The sequence below is a fragment of the Monodelphis domestica genome, chromosome 3, assembly GCF_027887165.1.
Source record: "Monodelphis domestica isolate mMonDom1 chromosome 3, mMonDom1.pri, whole genome shotgun sequence".
In the NCBI taxonomy this organism is placed as follows: Eukaryota; Metazoa; Chordata; class Mammalia; order Didelphimorphia; family Didelphidae; genus Monodelphis; species Monodelphis domestica.
The window spans coordinates 306,756,929-306,774,916 of NC_077229.1; the positions used below are offsets into that span (position 1 = coordinate 306,756,929).

The 17,988-nt window shown below is 36.8% G+C and overlaps 1 protein-coding gene across 5 annotated transcripts in view; it reads right to left on the minus strand.

Annotated features, from left to right (window-relative positions):
* The window catches only part of NSMAF (neutral sphingomyelinase activation associated factor), an 81,635-nt gene that overhangs the window by 48,223 nt on the left and 15,424 nt on the right, over positions 1-17,988 (minus strand). For 4 of the 5 annotated variants that reach the window (XM_056823947.1, XM_007487087.3, XM_007487088.3 and 1 more), the window contains exons 2-5: positions 6,115-6,204; positions 2,373-2,451; positions 2,201-2,268; positions 2,075-2,111 (exon numbers count right to left, since the gene is read on the minus strand). In XM_056823947.1, the coding sequence (XP_056679925.1) occupies positions 2,075-2,111; positions 2,201-2,268; positions 2,373-2,451; positions 6,115-6,204 (274 nt within the window). Of the gene's footprint in view, positions 1-2,074; positions 2,112-2,200; positions 2,269-2,372; positions 2,452-4,906; positions 5,154-6,114; positions 6,205-17,988 lie in introns of those variants that run through there. The other variant, XM_056823948.1, reaches the window with a different exon arrangement.

Consider the following 17,988-nt stretch of genomic DNA (forward strand, 5'->3'; position numbering starts at 1 on the left):
TTTTAAGTCAATCATTATTAGAGCCTTCAAAGCCTAGGCCACCTTACTGAACTTACTTGTTAGAGGCAGAGTCACAACAGGAAAACATTCTTTTCAAAAGGAACAAGATAGTTTACATAGTCTTTCTTAGAGATGTACATGGGAATTCTTTGTTCTCTTTGAGTTTACACTTGTGAAAAGGAATCCTTTATTCTCTCTGCCTAGTTGGAGCTAATACTTTGGTTAACAATAACTTAAGTACCCCTACTTAGTACCTCACTAGATTGTGAAGACAGGATTAACTCTCCTTTGTCTACCTTTTTATTGGATCAACAAAAGCTTGAACTAGGTAGAGAAGCTCAAAAAACCATCCTGGAACCTGTGAACCCTTTTGATGAGTATTTACCCCTCCAGAAGGTGAGAAACTAGTTCCTACAAACACTCCCCTCTGGGCAGTGCCAGACAATTTGGAAGCTGTGATTGGCCCCTCTGAAGAGGGCCAGGGACAAGAAGCCATTATAAAAGGCCCTGAATTTCTGGGGCTAAAAAAGTCAACTCCAAGAAGGAAGCCAGCTTCAAGAAGGAGTTGGACTTGAAGAGGGAAGTCAGCTTCAAGAAGAAAGTTGGCTCAAGGAAGAAAGTCAGCCTCAGGAATCACCTTCAGTCAATGTCTTGACTTGCCTCCTAGAGGGAACCTGGGTGAGTGGATAGCTGGCTTTCCCTTCCTGTCTTCTAGAGAGAGTTTAATTCCAGTTGAAGGTCAACAAGTCCTGGCTGAGTCTAGCACTGGCGCAATATTTAGTTAGGTAGGCTAATGTCTTCTCTACCCTTTTGTATTTCTCTGCTTTCACTCTTTCCACCTCTTTTGTAAATAAAGCTATTAAAGTCATTTCGACTTTGAGCAATAATACTTTGAATCAGCAACCACCACTATTATTTATAATCTTCATATATTTAGTCAAACTATTAAAATTTAATTCTTACAGAGATCACCTTGACCTCTAGAACAATGAAATATATCTGAATGGCCCTGTGAGCTTATGTCAAGTTGAAGTTCTCTAACTTTGAATTTAAAGTATGAATAACATAATTACCCCCAGGAAAACAGCCTATTGATATAAAGATGGAATCTCTAGCCTACTAAATATAGAGTAATAATGGGTATTGGAGAAATAGTACTTTAAATTCTTTGGATTTCAATGTATGCATGGGTCCACACATGAATATTGGGAGCTAAACAATAGAACTGGCTGAATTTCCCACTAGGGAAGATGATTATAATTGTCAAAATAAAAATCACACAAAAAGCATATACTATATAAATAAATATCCTTTTAAGGTCATATATGGGTTGATGTGATTCCAAAACTGATTCAGATGACATTACATCTGGGTCAAATCCTCAAAGTAACAGGGAGGGCTCAGGGAAAAATCTTGGCTCCTCTACCTCAAAATGACTTGGGAAAAGTGTACTAAAAGGCAAAGTTAAGCTCCTAATTCTCTCGCCAGAAACTTTAAGGCCATAAAACCTTTTACATACTAAAGTATTATATAAATACATATTGAGTTCTACAATAGGAGTCTGAATGGCTTCATGTCAGGAAAGATACAGAAAAGCTCATATTTTAACTACAAATTGGATTAGATAACCTTTAATTATCTAAATGATTTCTTTCAAATCTAAATTTGTATGACTGATTATTATTTCTCATGATTGGTTATATATCCTTTTCAAATATGTTAATAATTAAATTGAAAAAAAAAAGTAATTTTTACAAAACAATTAAAGCTGCCATTTATAGAAGACTTTATGATTCCTAAGTACTTTAGAATATGTTGCCATAGAAAATTAATGCCATTTAGGCTTTCACAACAATCTTGTGGGGTATGTGTTGTTGTTCCTACTTTATTGATGAGGAAACTGAATTAGTAAGTAACTGAAACAGGACTAAAATCTATATTTTCTAAGTCCAGAACTCTAACTATCAGGTCATGCTGTCTGTCTCTCAATTATATCTATTACAATGGTAATCAGCCATAGCCTGTAGGTTAGCAATTTAAAAAAACAAACAAACCTTTAAAATACATTTCTTACCTGGCTGAAAACTAGAGAAATCTTTCCATGTTGAGTCCTAAAATGCAGATAAGAGATATTCAGCACATTCAATATTTCAATTAAAGAATGCTGAATCAAACATCTAATGATCCAACAATAACATACTTTACAAAGAGTCTGTTTGCTCCATCATCTCCTTGCTTTTCTATTTTTATACAGTCTCTCAAAGGAATCTACAGAAAACAGGAGGGAAAAGTTGTAAGAAATAAGTACAGAAAAGTTATTCCCCCCCTAAAAAGTTTAGTACATTAATTACAAAATCTTAAAATATCTTTACCTTAATGATAGGTTGAAAAGTCTTATCAGGTTCAAAAATCACTGATTTTGAACAGATTTTTAATGATCCGCGAATTTTCCTAAGGATCAAAATAGAAGGACTGTGTGAACATTACTCCTCATGAAAATACCACATACTTTAGTATTATCTAAAGCCTTGACTAGAATTTTGTTATTCAGTCACATCTGACTCTTCATGATCCCATCCATACTGAAGTGGTTTGCCATTTACTTCTCTAGCTCATCTTACAAATGAGGAAGCTGTGGAAAGCTGTGGAAATGCAGAGGGCCAACTGTTTCAAATTCGAATACTAAAAACTACTTCTGTGTAGATGTAATATTTTGGTGTGGAGGGATTCAAGGGACATTTTAAGATCTTCTTAATGTTAAGAAGAAACTCTAGAAAAATGATTGGTATTTGCATATAATTTGCAATTATCTTCTATGGGTGATGGCATATGGTAACAAATTTTGGAATTTCATGAAGAGAAGTGTAGTTGGTGCAAATAGGCAGCTAAATCCTCCCAACAATCATATGAAAAATGTATGGTAGGAAAGGAGTGAAAATGAAAGATAACAAATAGGCACCAGAGTCTTTCCCAGGTACCTATAACATATAAAAAGACTTCTAAGTCTTTATCCTAAAAGAAGAACTCCAGTATGCCAAGTGGATATGTTTCTGTGGAGCAATCACAACATACAGAAAACATGTTAAAAGGAGAAAAAAAGCAAAGAATGTTTGGCCTAGATATACCCTAGTGGGAGGTAGCTATATCACTAAGACTGAAGTTCACAAATACACTCAGGTATTTACATATAATTTTTAGAGGTTTAGGACAAGGAACTTGGTTACTGCTATCCAGACATTTACCAATTTCAGGAATCATTTTCATCCTCCCTTGAACTGGTTATTCACCCTATTACTGCTCAAATTTTTACATTTGATCCTTAATGGAAAATTATAAAGAAATTTGTTCTGAATTAGGACAGCCATGTGAATTTCTATTATCTCTTTCATTTTTTGAATCAAACAAAGCTCCAGCTCAAGTTCTCTGAATTCCATCTTTCATTTCTTGGCATCTTTACCTGATCACTGGCTACTTTCTACAAATACCTTAAGACAAGAGGATAAAAGCACAGGCAAATCAGAACATAAAACCAGCATAGACTGAATTTCACTTGAAGATAGTATGCTTTAAGACAGAGGCTCCATGAAAATATCAAATCCCAAAATGGGAACAGCCTATGTTATTTTTTAATTCAAATTATCCCCAAAATCCCCTTTAGAGAATTTGAAATATGAGACTTTGGGTTTATTTTATCTTCCTAGTTGAAAAGTCTAATTTTTTCTGTTAATGTGATTAGCCTTGCTATAGAGGTAACTCTTTTGAACAATCAAAACATATACAAAAGACATAAATAGGCTACAACATATTATTAACATAATGGCATACATGTTAAAAGTATCATAAATTATATTTCTGAGATAAATGACTAAAAAAGAGAGAAGGTAATTAGATTTTGAGAATCACAAGATGGTCAGTCCCAGTGCAGCACTGGTATTCACAAAATATTAAAAGAACCAAAAGTCTATTACTTGGGAAATAGATGGAAAAGTTAGGGCATATCTAAATATGATTGGATATTAATGTACAGTAAGAAATGAAGAATATGAGGAATTCTGAGAAACATGAAAAAATGTGTGTGGAAAGCCCCTAGTATACTGATGAGGTTTTCTTTGATGTAGCTTCAAGTATTTTTCTAGTAATAACTTATAATAATAATCATAATAACATCAAATTTTAATAATAACATTTAATGGGATATTCTTTATCTTTAAAGAGAAAGTAAGGTATAAGACAAGAATATAAAATCAGAACCACTCCCATAGGTCATCCAGCTATCAAATCTTCCATTTTTTTAAAACCTTACCTTCTGTTTTAGAATGAATAGTAAGTATCTAAGGCAGAAGCTCAATAAGGGCTAGGCAATTGGGATTAAGTGATTTGCTCAGTGTCAAACAGCTAGGAAATATATGAGGCCAGGTTTGAACTTGGGTTCTCCCAACTCCAGACCTGGCTAATCTTCCATGGTTTTCAAAACATTTTATTTCCCATAATTTGTTGATATTTTAACAGTAAGTTTATCTTTGTGACTTAAACAAAGACTGCATAAAAAAAGTAAGCAGGTTAGCCATGATTTTTAAGCTGTATGACTTGAAGGGAAGTGAGAAAATCAGTGTTAATATTTTAACACTGCCAAGATATTGTAAAGAGTATATTTAGGGTTGAGACTGAATATAATTTTAATTGGTCACCAGGGATTTTAATTTCTAAATCCCAATGAAGCACTCAAGTCAGAATGGAATTTTATGGTGATTTATTTACAACAGGAGGGAAAAAATTAAGAAAGAGAGAGAGAGGAAAAAGAGTTAAACTGCTCCAGCTTAGGCTGAGCCCGGAAGGAGTTCAAGGCCTTGGACAAGGGGGCCTCCCCAGAGAGCCAAGGGAAAGGGGAGTCAGTCTTATCACTCACCACGTGACCATCTCAAGGAAGCCATCTGAAGGAGCTCCTCCAGGCTCGAGTTCCAGGGTCAACTCACACCCAGGCCTCCCCACAGGAAGTAATGAGAACTCCAAAAGCAGTTCACTACATCACTTCCTGCGTCTCATATGTGCCAAGCTTGGCTTAGGACAGCCCAGGGGACAGTCAGTTGTTTCTGATTTGTCACTTGCTAGCACATGCCAGTGTAGTGTGGGTATATACATTCCTGGGTGCTAGACTAAGAAAAATGGAGAAAATCTAAAAATCACAATATTCATTATGCCAGTGAATGTTTGGAATGCACCCTTCCCAGTCTAGGCTACTCTCAACCAGAGTAAATTTGGAAGCTCACTCCTGTCAGAAGATCTCACATCAGGGATTCTAAACATTCAGGGGCATCTCTAAAGGTTCAATTTTATCTGACCAGATACAGCAAATTGACAAACAAAATGACAGTCATTTTGGCATTTATTAAAATGAAAAACTCCCTTTTTGTAGCCCTTAGGGCTAAGAAAAGAAACACTCATGAAAATTACTATTTATCTCATCACATTCAAGTTATAATCCAAATCCCATTAAGTGGCTCTGCAGTTGTTAAAGTGATCTGCCCAAGAAAAACTTTAGACATCCTGGTCAGAAAAATTTTCACCTCAGCTAATTCCAAGTTGTTGTTTTATTTCATCACATCGTTAAAAAGCTATAGTAAGGTTATATCAAGGGAAATAACCTTGTAGTGTTATAGCAATTTGGAGCAAAGTAAACAGTATTAAAATGCACAAAAATTAAACTGTTTCTAATTCAGAGGGCAACATTTATCTTGGAAGTGTCTATGGGAGCTGCTGCTACTCTTGTATCTATTGGTTGTTTTTAAAAGCACTTTTGTCCAAATCATTGAAAGCTAAGTTTAACTGAAAGAGACACAAAGAACATGAAAGATGCATTTCTAATCAAAGCAGTACCCAGGTAATTGAATACAGATCTATTACAAGGCAAAGATAATTAGGGCTAAATATTATTTAAGGCACATTCTTAGGCCTCTAACAATGATGCATCTCATTTTTTTCTAAATAAGAGGAAGGGGAAAATATAGGGTGCCACAACTTTTAATTGTGCTAAAGACATTTTATGTTCAATAAAGCATCTATAATGGTGGAAGTATTTGTTAAAACATATTTTTGCATTTGAAACCATCCTCCTACCTTTCATTTTGGTGGCTGTCACAGAGAATATGATTAGCTGTGTGCTGTTCAAAGTAATACTCCTCCAAGTTAAGCAGCAACAACGAAAATCTAAAATGTAAAAAGAAGTACAATGGTAGATAAAGCTTGGGACTTTAAGTACAAATGGGACCCCATTACAGTGAATGACAAATCCTATGAAGTAGTTACATTCTTTTGATCTGTACTGCATTATTTCCATTGGGTTAGAAACAACAGCCATATTTTACATTATAACTGAATAACAAACTGACAAGGAGCTAAGTCATTGTTATTGAATAGTGTGACTATGAATACATGCAACCACTTCAGGACCCTCATTATTTACACTAATCAGGGAACTAGTTGTAGTTATCATTTTCTTTTATTAGAATAGGTTTAAACTGTGCCATTTGTTAAGACAACAAAATTTTAAAATAATGGTTTTCTATATAACAATATGGAAAAGTAAACAAAGAAACTGCTGGTTACAAAAGGGCTTTGAAGCAGCAGAAGACACATTCCAAGGACTCCTGGGGTCACTGAAACTGTAGATATAAGCAAAGACTTACTGACCCCTATATATGTATATATGTGCTTTTCTCTCCCTGCTCCAGACCCTCAGTTTCTTGGTGTTCCTCTGTCTCCCACCCTATCAAAAACAAACAAAACTTTAAAAAAGTGAATATGGAAGCAGAAGAGACTGCTGCTGTCCGTAGACTGTTCAGGTAGGTGGATTTTGAGTTGACTGATAACTGTAACCAAGGAAAGCAAAATTGTGTATAAGGGGGACCCCTGCACTAAAATATTCAGAGGGAACTTTATATTATACATTTGACCTCTAAAATTTTCTCTCACGAACTCAAGGAGAGGTTGAAAGCAAAATAATTTGCTCAGAAGTTGGTTTAATGGGAGGGGCAGGAACTTTTCATTCCACTAGTACATTGTTGGTGGAGTTGTAAACTGATTCAACCATTTGGGAGGACAATTTGGAATTATAACCAAAGGGCTATAAAACTGCATACTCTTTGATCCTGTTAATACTACTGCTGGGTTTATATACTAAAGAGATCATGAAAAAGGGGAAAGGGCCTTCTTGTACAAAAATATTTATAGCTTCTCTTTTTGTAGTGGCAAAGAAATTGGAAACAGAGGATATCTATCAAACGAATTGTATATTTTGGTGATGGAATACTATTGTGCTAGAAGAAATGATGAGCAGGATGATTTCTGAAAAAGCTGGAAAGTTCTACAAAAACTGATGCAGAGCAAAATAAGCTGAACTGGATGAACATTCTACAAAGCAAGAGCAATACCACTGAATGATCAACTGTGAAAGACTTAACTGCTCTCGCCAATACAACAATCCAGGACAATTCTGAAGGACGCATGACAAAGAATGCTAATAACCTGTAGAGAAAGAACTGCTGGAGTCAGATGCAGATCAAAGCATACTATTTTTCACATTATGTATATTTATGGCTTTAGTTTGGGGTTTTAGTTTTATTTGAGAATTCTCTTAAAATAATAACCAATATGGGAGTATGTTTTGCATAATATATATATAACCCCAATCAAATAGCTTGCCATGACAAGAGAAGTAGGGAAAGGGGAACAATTTAGATCTTATAATTTTAGAAAACAAATACTGAAAATGGTTATTATATATAAAAGGAAAAATAAAATATCTTTCAATAAAAAAAAGTTGTCACTTGAATAAATATTGTTAAAAAGATTTACATGCTCTGATTCCAAATGAAATTATTAGAACCAGGAGGAAAAATTGTACAACTACAATAAGGGGGGAAAATATCTGAAACATTTAAGAACTCTCATCAGTGCAATGATCAAACAAAAATTTGGAAGATTCATTCATGATGAAACATGCTTCCCAAAACTTGCCAAAAATGTGTGATAGAGGCATGGAAAGAGAGGGAGAGGACTTGAAAACCAAGATGCAAGAACCAGGGCTGGGGACCTGCCTGTCAATTAAGAAGAAAGTTCCAAATGGAATGTTCCCAGGAGTTAGCAGTTGAGCTGACCAGGGGAAGGGGACTTGACTTGACTTGAAGGTTACTCTCTCTGAAGGTTGAAGCTGGCTGAAGGACCCTTGTAGGGCTGACTTGGTTTTGGGGGGCTCTCTGACTAAGGGAGAAACTCTTAAATTTGACTGATCAAGAGTTGGAGGAAAGCCAGGCTGAAAGAGAGATTTTGAACTTTGTTTCTCTCTGGGTTAAGCTGAGAGACCTTGCTGATTTTGTGAGGAAGAAGAAGATTTAAAAGCTGTTATCCTCCATCTCTCTAATTGTCTTAGAGTCAGTTTGTGACTGGACTACTTTTTCAAACCCTCAATTTTCCCTCATTTAGATTAGGGACATCCTCATCCCTCTAAGGACCTGAAAGGAAAAGAAAAGAATATCTTTATAGTTCACTCAGGGGGGAAGAAAGAAGCCAAAGGCTTCAAGAAAAATTGGGAAGTGAGGGAGGCAAGGGAGGAGAGGGAGGGAGTGAAGGGGGGAGGAGATTAGAAAGATATACTGATCCATCAGCCATCAGTAGGGATCAGTAGGCAAACCCCAGAGCAATTCCCCTGTGTGGCAGCATCTGTGTACCATCATCTCTCAGCATTTCTCATTCCTACCTCCATTTCAAGTAAGCAGTTTCAGGTTTCTGTAGCAGCTCTCTAGTCACAAGCCAGAGAGTAAAGCCATCATTGCAACAAGAAACAGTTTCTCAGTTTACCTTTTCTATTTCAAGTGGTACCCTTAGTCTGACTGTACCCAACAATCCCACAGGCAGGAAAGATAGTAAATAGGTTCAAACAAGTGGTTTTTGGTGTGGTGATCATCGCAATCATTGCCTGCTTTGGGGTTTATCATATTCTATACAGCAAACTGATTCAAATGATAGTGGAAAGTGTGGATTATGTAGGAAACTTGACAATGACTGTGTTACAATTACCATTCCAACATGAATTAGTTCTCTGGCAAGTCCTGGCACAAGTATATGTATTCTTCATGGCTGTGTTGCAGACCCTAACCCAAGTGAAGAAAGTTTTCAGATTCATGGTTCCCCTTAAGGCAGAGAAGGTTATGGCCATTGACAACAATTTAGACAAGATGATTAAGGCTGTATTTGAACAACTGATTAAGGAAAAAGGTTTAGATCTAGTTATGGGCAAGGACAATGGGCAACCCGAGAATGCACCTCAGGTGCAAACTGAAGGTGACAGTGAAAATGAAAACCAGGCTCCTAGTGACCCTGAGAAAAATATGTCCTTTGAAGGAAGTCACCAAGCTAACAACTAATGCTGGTGTGATTCACTCAAAAGCCCATAGACAATTCACTCCTCAGGAACTTGAGTCCATTAAATGCCATTTTCCAAAATTTGTGGACAATCCTTTTAAATCACAAAAGGAGCTTAAATGGGCATTTTGGATTTTTGATCCAGACTTCAATCAGTAGGGATCAGTAGGCAAACCCCAGAGCATTCCCCTGTACCAGCAGTGTCTCTCATCTCTCCACCATTGCAAATAGGCAGGTGTGTCTCCATACTTAGTAGCAGCTCTCTAGTCAAAGCCAGAGGACAGCAGTCATTGCATTCTATTTCAGACGGTAGCCTAAAGTTGTAATGTGTAATGCTGTTTTATTTTGCATGACTACTTGGAAAGAGGAGTAATGATTTAGTGGGGAGTGGTAAAGATTTAAAATAAGAGCAGCAATAAAAAAAAATTTAATTACATAAGAAAGTAAAAAAAGAAAAAATGTGTATAAACATGTAAAATTTCTAAACTTTCATGTAAAATATACTAAAAATTACAAATAACAGAAGCTCTGGATTTCAAAAACAATCCTATTATTCTTTGTATACTAAAGTGTTCGTGTTAATCATGAATATGAACTCAACATAAAAAGACAATTAAAAAAAAGAAATCAGGGGCAGCTAGGCAGCTCTGTGCATTGAGAGTCAGGCCTAGACTGGAGGTCCTGAGTTCAAATCTGACCTTGGACACTTCCTGGCTGTGTGACCCTGGGGGAAGTCTCTTGACCCCCCACAGCCTGATCCTTACCACTCTTCTGCCTTAAAACTAATATACAGAATTGATTCTAAGACAGAAGATAATGGTTAAAAAAAAAAAGAAATGGACTTCAAACTCAGGTTTTTCTGATTCTAAATGCAATACTCTTTAAATTACTCAATGCTTAAGATCAATATTAATCTCACTGGGTCACAGTTTTCCCTTTTAGAAAATAAGAATGTTGGGCAAATTATCTCTAAAGTCTTCTCTAGCTTTAATGGTTAACATTCTAAGAAATTAGGTTCGGCTTAAGAAAAATCAGACAACGAACTCAATGTATTCAGGATAGGCCCTGCAAAAGGGCAGTAAGTTGGCCCAGAACTGAATAGCACAGACAAGGTAGAATATATATTTGATAAACTGTTCGGTGAGTTTTTCTTAAAGCTCTCTCCAACATAAGGACATCTTTTCAATACACATGATTTTTTTTTAAATTTCTTTTCTTGCATGATGATTGAAAATTCTGGAACATCCTAATTTCTGAGGATTCAAAGCTGTGGGTGACCCAAAGAGTAATACATAGTGAGTATAGTGATACATAGTGAGTAGGCTGCAGCACATGTTCTGTTGTACAGTCAAGAAGAAGCATAAGAGATTATCACTGAAGAAATATATGATCAAGAAAAGGGATAGGCTAGTCATACAGTTAAAAGTGAGTGATAGAAAACATAACTAGTGCTTCCATAAAATATAAAAAGGACTTAAAGGAAGGCCTCCACCACAATAAGCGAATCTTCTATGAAAGAACATAGCTAAAAAGCCAACAAAATGAGAAGGCATGGACTTGAAGTTTGAATGACGTATTTAACTTGATCTCAACCTAATAGCAATTCTCAACCAACTGTTTAGTTTTCATATGACAGATCTTCCTTTCACACAAGACATGAATATCCATATTCAAGACAGTCTATCCCACCTCTGTTCCCAAGATACTTCCTCTCTCTTCCACCAGAAAGAAGTAGCTTTAATGAAAAGATGGTGGTAGAAAATGAAGAGAATCCTTAACCCATGTTCCTGTTTGAGATTACTGTTAGGAAGAGATATAAGAATGAAGTGCTTAAACTTTCCTATTACTCAAGTCACACTACCTTCATAGATGCTATGACAACCTTCCTATCTCGTGTTCTAACAAGCTGAATACTAGAAAACTATGGAGACACCTTCACACATGATCTTCCTAGCCACTTCAACTATCTTCCCTTCCCCAAAGCCAATCATCTGAAGGGACTCTACCTGGGAGATTCTCTTGGCTTGAGTCCCTTCACATCAACATTATAATTAGAATACCCTCAATTTAGAAGTCCATAAGCTTCTTCATTCTTGGTACTTTTTTTGTCCTGTACCTAATAAATTCCTACATCCTACTCCCCTAACCCCTGTGATTAAGAGTTTTCATTGACTATGGAAAAAACTCCTTTCTCCAGCTCTCTTTCAATGTTTCTATCTTTATATAACTCAAGTCAATCCCTCCTTAGCAACTACTCTCCTTTGCCCAGTCCTCACGATTTTAAACTTCCACTCGAGTTTTTAATTTCCCTTCTTCCTAAATATCGTCTTCTCATATTCTTTCCTGGCACTCTGAGAAACCTGGCTTACTAAAAATAAACTCATTCCTTTCTCCCTTTCTCCCCACACACAATAACATACATAGAGATTCAGAAGTCAACTTATTCTATGCCCCCTATTCCCACTTCTGGAATGCCTCACTGGCACATCTCACAGAAAATTTTCTTCTAAAGTTTAGTCTTCCTATCTTTAACACTAAATCTAGATTAGGCTGGGACTTAGAGGGCCTATGTTCAAATCTCCTTTCTGATGCTCAATACCTGTAAGATTTTGGTCAAATTACAACATCCGTAAGTCTTAGTTTTCTCATATGCAAAATGAGGAGGGCTGGGCTCAGTGATCTCTGAGCTTTCTTCCCAGCTCTGAGGCTATGTTCCTATGGGATCCTATAAGATCCTTGTTACTATCATCTAATTCTCTTTTCTAAATGAGTTCAATATTTGGCTCAAAGTCTTCCTTTATAACACAACTCTCTCTCATGCCTGAGGATTTTAATCTTCACGCTGATTTTCCCTCACACACACAGATGTGAAGCATTTATAATCCTTCCCAACTCTGATGTCTTTCATCTCCCCGATACCTCAGCCAGTCAACCACAGGCCACTGCTTAGACTTGACCATCACCCCCAAATGACTCTACTTTCATAATCCCAAATTCTAAGATTATTCCCTCTGATCACAATCTCTTCTATTATTCTCCAATTTTTTTTTCATCATAAGCCTGATGTCATCAATCATACCTCCTAGACCCTGCATCTTATTAAAAAAATACTGTCAGCCAATCTTGAATTCCTTGTGCCTGGAATTTCTAAAGTTTACATTCTGCCAACCAGGGTTGTGCTTGAATCAGTACAAGGTTCAAGAGAACTGATTGTTAAATTTTCAGTGAGAACATTTACTACTTCGGAAATTACCTATTACCTTGGAAATAGGCAAATACTGTATTTCTGGGCTTGATTTATCGTTTTGTTGACTTTCTAGACTTAAATGACCAGGTAATGTTAATTATGCATATTAAACTTAAAGGTATTAAAAACATTTACCAGAACCTCTGCTGCCAACCCTCAAGTCTGGTTCACCTCTGCTGTTTACCATCTCCACTGATATCCTCAAGATGTTAAACACTAATGGAGGAAGTCAAATGGGTCCATTATACTAATGGCTAGTATTTCTATAGTGCTTTACCTATCTCATTTGATCCCTCTGACAACTACTATAAGGTCCTTGTGTAAAAATGGAGATTTGAACCCCGGACTTCAATCCCCGGAAGTCCTTGGCAGTTCCCAGAATCCCACCTGGGCTGAGAACAGAAACTGTATTTAAGCTGACTCTCCACCTACTTCAGATCTTTCAGCTTCTGCTTCTAGGGACAGGTGGCTCTCTACCTAGCCGGCAAAATGTAGGTTGCATGTGCTTTGTTATATTGCATTTTCTTTATTTCTTAATCTCTAATACACCTCATAAAAATATAATACTTTTAGCAGAGAAACTAAATTTTAATCTATAATACTTGGCGAACCACATCGGTTGTGACGAAATACCTTTAATCTTCTGATTCTTTTCTCTACTGTTACTAAGTTCAGCTTTTAATAGCTACTAGATTTTTTTTTAGCCGAGTTTCTCCTAGGCTTTTTAGGAAGCCTCTTGACTCATCTAGGCCATACCCTCCCTGGCTCCCAACTCCCAGCCCCTGTCTCTGGCTCCTGCTCCTGGCTATTGTTCTCACCTGGTCTCAGTCCTTCCCACCCTGCCCAGCTCTGCCCAGCTCTGCCCAGCCCGGCTCGGCTAGCTCCTGATTCCTGCTCCTGTTGCCTGCAATACGGACCTGTTTAACCCAGATCTCGCTCACCTGGTTACAACCCGCCCCCCCAGCAAACTCTAGCCTCGGAGCAGACCACTCATCGTCCCAGGCCCAGGACTCACTTCTACCAGCTGGTAAAAACAGGGGTGATTTTTTTCCTTAGGCTACAATTAGCCTCCACGTGGACTGGGGGGCAGGGGATCACAGGGAGGGAGAAAGAAAGAAAAGAAAGACAAGGCTTTTCCAAACAGGAACTTACAAGCATGGGGTATTTAAAAGGATATCTTTTGACTATACTGATAATTTTCTTTACTTCACCTGAGTGCCAGGGGAAAAATTCAACTCCCTGCAACTCTTTAGCCAAATTTGAGATTCCTAAAATCCACTCTTACTATAAGGGGGGAGGGTGGGGCAGTGCAGTGGCTCAGTGGCTTGAGAGCCAGGCCTAGAGACAGGAGGTTCTTTGGTTGAAATCTGTCCTCAGACACTTCCTGGTGGTGTGGCCCTGGACAGGTCATTTAACCCCATTGCCTACCACTTACCAATCTTCTGCCTTCTGACAATAGGCATCTAAATGGATAAAAACAAAAACAAAACAAAACCAACCCAAAGAACTTTAAAGAGACTAGAGGTTTTATTTTTAAGGCTTTTTCAAACTCCATGTTTTATAAAAATCTCTGTATTCTATTGCATTTTTCTGATTACTTTGTTTAAGGTTTAACTTTGTGATTTTAAGTTCATATATTACTGCATTCAATACTATTCTGTTACATTGAATCATTTTAATGTACTGGGTTTTAACTACTGCTAAATTCTGTTGCTTTTCCCCTATAACCATACTGAACAAACATTATTGAGTAAGCCCATATAAAAACAGCTTTTCAATTTTTGACTTTGTAAATTATCACATAGAAGATAGATGGACTCCATCAGAAAATTCCTATAACAACCTTCGGAAAATTTAATGAGCTAAATATCTCAAACTGATTTTTAAGGGTTCTTTAGACATGATTTTTAGAATTTTTCTTAACAATCTCTGGTCATTTTGCCTGCCCCTAACACGAGGTATGGCCCATTTTAGTAGCTGAAGTGAAATACAAATTTAACCCCCAACTCCCGCATTTGTAAAAATGTGAATGGAAGTTGAGAAGTTAATCCCAGGGCATTGTACCCTAGAACCCTACCCCCCCCCAAAAAGGGGGAGCATCTCTCATTTATAACTCTTTAGCTCACTACTTAGCTTCCAACAAGATGATAACTAGATTTCTTGATGATGTTCAAAACCCGAAATGAGTTTTACTTTGTTTAAAAATGTTTACCAAGGTTGAAAGATTTGCTATGTCTGTAAAAACTTGTGACAAGTATCCATTTTCTTTAAATGTCATACTGCAACTCATGTGAAATATGATAGTGGGTTTGTTTGTTATTGTAATTAATTAGGCTATTGAGAATTTGGGGGATTCCTACATATTTATACTACTGTTCTTTATAAAACAAAATGTTACCTTGTAAAATTCATTTGCTTGTACTCACAGTGGATCATGGCCAGATATGAAGAGGAAATTGATCTCATTTTTGGTGAGAAAGTCGTGTATTCTATATTTTCTTAGCTGACACAGTATGTCAATGATTATAAGCTATATTTTTATTTTTAAAACTCTTTTATTATATTTTTCTTGCATGTGCAATGTACTATTTCAGTTTTTTATTTTTTCTCTCCTTTTTATATTTGAAGCACATGTCACCAGCATTAAAAATTTTCTTTAACTTTTTTGATTCTGCAGTAATATAAGTTTAAAATACATTTGCTATAATGTTAATGCATGCCCCAAAAGCTTGAGACTATAAAAATGATGCCACTAATTGTTTTAAAAAAAATTATTATGGGACTTTGCTTAATGATTCTGTCTGATTCCAGGACAAGATACACAAAAGAGCCATTGCATAGGGCCAAAGATAAACCAATCCAGAATGGATTGATGCACTTCTAAGCCAATACAAAGGACTTGAACCTAGTGTGAAGACTCAAGGTTGCAATGCTTAACATACATTAAGACATAGGCCTTCCTTGTATCCACACTCACTCTGAAAATACTTACAGACGAGTATTCCAAACTTGGCTCCTACTTGGCTTCTATAATCTAGTCCCTTTTCTGTCTTTCATAGTGTGGCAAATTTTCTGTAGTCCTGGCTACTGAATGGGTAAATGCATCATTGCTTAGATCATTTTAATTGGGCCCTGATTCAAGGACCTGTTATAGATTTACTTTTCCTTTACTTGGAATTTTTACACATAAGACTTTGATAGCCTATATTTTCATCCAGAAATTTTCTTTTTTATTTGGATTTTTCTGATGTCTTTTTAATTTCTCTTACCAACTGATTCATATACCTCATAACTCAGCCATGCATCCCTAAGTGACCCTGTGTTTTTCAATCACCTTCTTCACGGGGAAATGTAAAAATATTATATTTTAAATTGCAAAGTTTAAGTTCCTTTTGAGAAGAATTTTAGGTTAAGAAACATGATACCTCTCTGAATCCAGAAACTGAACTGTTTAGAGAAGGCACGATGAAGATGCCTCCAGACCACAAGCTCCACGAGAAGATCAAGAATGAACTTTGGGTGTTGTTGATTGAACATCTATTTGTATGTATATTTTCGTGCCAAAGGGGACTTCCCCCTAACTGGTTTTTTGTCAATGCGTCTAGCAATTATCAGTTTTGTTCTTTTTCCCCTCTTATCCTCAAATTATTGTAATCTTTAAGTTGATTATGTTTTCATGGTCCTTTTGGGGAAAACTTTTCCCAAATGATCAAACGAAGAAATGTAAAAATGAAGCTTTGAATCCTGGACTTCAATCCCCAGAAGTCCTTGGCAGTTCCCAGAATCCCATCTGTGCTGAGAACAGAAACTGTATTTAAGCTGACTCTCTGTCTACTTCGGGTCTCTCGGCTTCCGCTTCTAGGGACAGGTGGCTCTCTACCTAGCTGGCAAAATGTAGGTTGCATAGGCTTTCTTATTTTGTATTTTCTTTATTTCTTAATCTCTAATAAACCTCATAAAAATATAATACTTTTAGCAGAGAAACTAAATTTTAATCTTAATACTTGCTATTAGAAATTGAAGCACAAAGAGGTTATGACTACAAAAGGAGAAAGTAGCAATCCTTATAGTCATCTGATTGGCCCTTCATACGCCTTCCTTACAGCAGTTTGCTGAGGGGAAAAAAATCAAGGCCATCCGAATTCCCTCATCTTTCCCATTCCACCTCTCAAAACTCTTATATCCTCATATCTCCTTTGTTCTAATCTCAAAGGATAAAGTGTCCCTTCTCCTTCATAAGCCCTCTTATCTGGGTCCTCTGGAAAAAGGCAGAGAATATCCTCAAGACTAAAGGTAGTCAACCAGTCTTAACTTAAAGAACACTAGTGAAGCAGGAATCCACTGCCTCCTGAAAGAGCACTACATATTTCCTTATGGAGTATTCTACACCTAATACTTCTTCTGTGAATCTTAAAATTTCTCAGACTCTAACCTTAGAAGATTTGGTTAGGTTATTCTCCATTTAAACAATGCAGGTACTTAGTCAGGAATGTATGTGAGAACTTTACATTACTCCACCCATACTTAGGCATATTTTAGGGGAAGATAAAGTTGTAAAACTCCTTACTGAACAATGAAAAAAGTCCCCAACCCATACTTATAGTGAGGCCAAGCCCTTAAGCTAGGTCTATTTTTAGATCTAATACAAAAGGGTGCTAAGTACCTATGAAGGTCAAATTAATCACCAAAAGGGTAAGCTTAGCAAAGAGATGTGAATTACTCAGAAGTTTTAGTCTACCCAGAGAAGGTGATAACAAGATGTGAATTAAGAATGGCCAGTCCTTTGGAAAATATCTACTGTGATTGGTAGATGTGAAAATTTAGGGGAGGTGACACAAGAGAAATGTCTCTTTAAAAGGAGCTGTCTTAACCAGTTCAAGGGTAGTTCGAGTTAGTTCAGCTTTGGTAGCTGAGTTGGAGCTCAGACTAGTTGGAGTATCGGAGGCTCTCGGTGGCTGAACTTAGTTGAGCTCAGGAGCTGAACTGGAGGGTCTCTCTGAACACTAGAGTTTTGCCTGGGACAAAATCTTGTGGTGAGTAATTAAAGACTGACTAGTCTCTCTTAAAGCTCAGGCCTAGGCCAATGGCCCTTTCCTTAATTCCTTCATTTATATTAATTAAAATCTCCATAAAACCCAGCTGACTTGGGCATTTCACATCTGGGAATTTTTCCCATGGCGACCACTTATTTTTGATTTAAATCAAGACACTAAACATTATCTTTATGCTTTTGGCAATTCAAAGTCTTGAACCCATATTTTCGTGTTTACAGTGTATGGCAACCACTCTTTTGTCTGTAACACTTCCACATAAAAATATTTGAG